The 2,920-nt window shown below is 39.3% G+C and overlaps 1 protein-coding gene across 1 annotated transcript; it reads left to right on the top strand.

The window, feature by feature from the left end:
* Window positions 1-464: 464 nt before the first annotated feature.
* On the top strand, window positions 465-1,893 carry LOC106376066 (putative F-box only protein 15). The gene is given in 4 exon segments (XM_048743698.1): window positions 465-551; window positions 606-612; window positions 882-1,116; window positions 1,118-1,893. Coding segments are annotated over 4 exon segments (939 nt in total). The 3' UTR covers window positions 1,728-1,893.
* The last annotated feature ends 1,027 nt before the right edge of the window (window positions 1,894-2,920 follow it).

Here is a 2,920-nt window from a genome sequence, read left to right as displayed (position 1 = left end):
ATAAAATAGATTAACACATGTCACAATCTTAAATTATATAATTGACATGTGTCGTGATTATGTTAATTAGCAACTAAACTTCGAAGAACCAAACTTTATATAATAAGATATATTTATTATTTTATGATATATTAAAATGTAAAATAAATAATAGTGTACGTAAAACAATTCGTCCTGGTGAAGGACAAATCTTGACCTAGTTGATTAGTAAATAGTGATTCATCAGAAATTCTACTAAAGTTTCTAACAATTTTCACACTCTTTCTATTATATTTTTTGTGGTTGCCAAGCTCTTTGGGTCTCTTATGTTAATTTTGATTTAATACAAAATCAAAAATACATATTAACATAAGGCATGTATGTTAATTAGGGGAAGCAAGAGACTGTTCTTGCGAATCTAGGGTTTTGAAATCCGCAATTGAGAGCTCCTCTGATGGGGCAAGAAGAAGAATCCCAGCGAAGCCATGGCTGATGCTAGTGGTCCAGGCTGGGGATGGATCGCTTACTCGAGCGGCGTCACTGCCGCCATTCTCCTCTCCGATCTCTCTCAGGTGTGCCGCCACTCTCTCCTACTTCGATTTTGTACCTTTTTGGAATGTGGGTAGGTGGAAAGTTTCGATTTTTATGAGGCAGTGTGCTTGTAACGTTGAGTAACTGTGGAGCCTGTTTGATTGGATCTCGGCGTTTTGTAGGAGGTGAATTTTGTTTTAATTGATGTTTGTGGGTTAAAGTCTTTATCTTTATCACAGTAATTCAACTTGTTAAGCTGTTTCGATTTCGATGGCTTTTGTCTGATCGCATTTGTGTTGATGGTCTGATCCTCGGATTCAAAGTTTATGTTTTTTGCTTGTGAATTGAGTTATTCTTAGTGCTGATCTAAGAAAGTGGTTGGGAGTGTAGAAGCCACAGATCAATACTCCCCAACATCGCACTTTGGAATCCTCTTTTGAATAAACTCAGATGGGTCGAGCAGGCCGCCGGGTGTATCACGAGTAGTGATTACTACGGGATTGGATACAACAACGGCGATGGTAACTACAAGCTCGTGAGGTTTACTTGTCGTCCGTTTGAGGTTGAAGGTTTCGAGAATGTACCAGAGGTTGAGATTTACGAGTTCTTGGAGAACCGTGGGCGGCAAGGTTGATGTCGACGTGGAGATCACGAGGAGGTGCGTGTCTGTGATGGGTAACATATATTGGGTTGCTTATAGATGTTGGAAAGAAGGTGAAAAGTTCATTAGGGTTTTCGATTTCTCGGATGAAACGTTCAAGGACATATGCTTCTGTCCTCCCTCTTATGGTGATAATAGTCACTTGTCTTGTTTCAATGGAGATAGCTTGTCGTTGCTGCAGCAAGACGAAGCGTCAAGGAAGATTGAGGTGTGGGTTTCGAGCAAGTTGGGTGATGGTGAGGTCTCGTTTAGCAAGTATTTCAGTTTGTCCGGTCCTGATCTTCCGGCGTTACAGGTCCATGATGATAAGTATCATATGGCGAATCCTGTGTACTGCTTTGTGAAGCCTAAGAGGGTCACCGTCTGGTGCGTGGAAGTTGAAGGAGAAGGTACTGATGAGGCTTGTACTTGCTGTACTCTTTATGAGATTGGTGAGGATGGGGTGAAGAGTAAGAAGGTGACGGAACGGGACTACGTGCGTGACTACTCTCGCGCCTTTGTTTGTGGCTATGTGTATGTTCCAAGTATGATCCCTCTTCCATGGATAAGAGATTAGGGTTTTTGTTTCTTGTTCACCAAGCGTTCGTTTTGTTCTTTCTTTGTTGATCTTCTGCCATGTATATCTTGAAAGGAACTATGATACTGATGTGTTGTTCAGAAGTTATTGAATATGACGTTGGTTTTGGTTTTTGTATTACAATCTTGATCCAAGTTTTAGGTTATGGTGCACTGTTATATCATGTTGTGTGTCTCAGTAACGGTAACGTTGCTTTCAGTGCTGGTATGGGCTTAGTCTTCTGATAATAATTATCTTGTTCGAGAGGTTTCTCACCGATCCACCTTTCACTACAAGAAAACACATGCTTAACGAGGAAATTTAACGAGGAAAAACAATCCTCGTAAATTTACGTCGATTTTACGAGGAATTTACGTGGAAAACTAAAGTTATCGTTATTTCCTCGTAACGTAACGACAAAAGTGTTTCGTCGTAAAGTGGATGTAATTTGACGAGTATTTTACGAGGAAAAACTATTTCCTCGTAAATACGACGTAAACCTTGCGTGTTATTTACGAGGAAATAGTTTACGTGTATTTAGCGAGAAAATTTTGAATCCACCAACTTTGTAGGTGTTACACGTTTTTTTTGCCACCTAATTAATTTTCGTCGTAAATTCATAGGAAAATTACAACTACCAGATTCGAAATTTCCTATAAATATGGATGTTTGAACATCATTTTAAGCACACCAACAACAAAAAACGTGAAAGAAAAAAAATGGCTGGCTCTGGGACTATTTACGAGTTGCGGAAGTGGATGTATATGCATAGAGATGCTAACGGGAGAGTGACGAAAGAATACCTTGCGGGTCTGGAGACATTTATGCATCAAGCAGATTCAACACCGCTCGCCCAAGAAAGTGGTAAGATGTTCTGTCCTTGTCGGAAATGCAACAATTCGAAACTGGCAAACCGTGAAAATGTTTGGAAGCATTTAATAAATAGAGGTTTCACGCCAAATTACTATATCTGGTTTCAACATGGAGAAGGTTTTAATTATGATCAGAATGAAGCTAGTAGTAGTAATAGCAATTTTCAGGAAAAAGAACCGGTTGATCATCATTTGCATAATGAACATAGTTACCATCAGGAGGAGATGGTAGATTATGATAGGGTTCATGATATGGTAGCTGATGCATTCGTAGCTCATGATGAAGATGAAGAACCTAATATAGATGCAAAAAAGTTTTAC

This window comes from Brassica napus, chromosome C1, assembly GCF_020379485.1.
Source record: "Brassica napus cultivar Da-Ae chromosome C1, Da-Ae, whole genome shotgun sequence".
NCBI classification, from domain to species: Eukaryota; Viridiplantae; Streptophyta; class Magnoliopsida; order Brassicales; family Brassicaceae; genus Brassica; species Brassica napus.
This window is presented reverse-complemented; position numbering and strand designations above follow the sequence as displayed.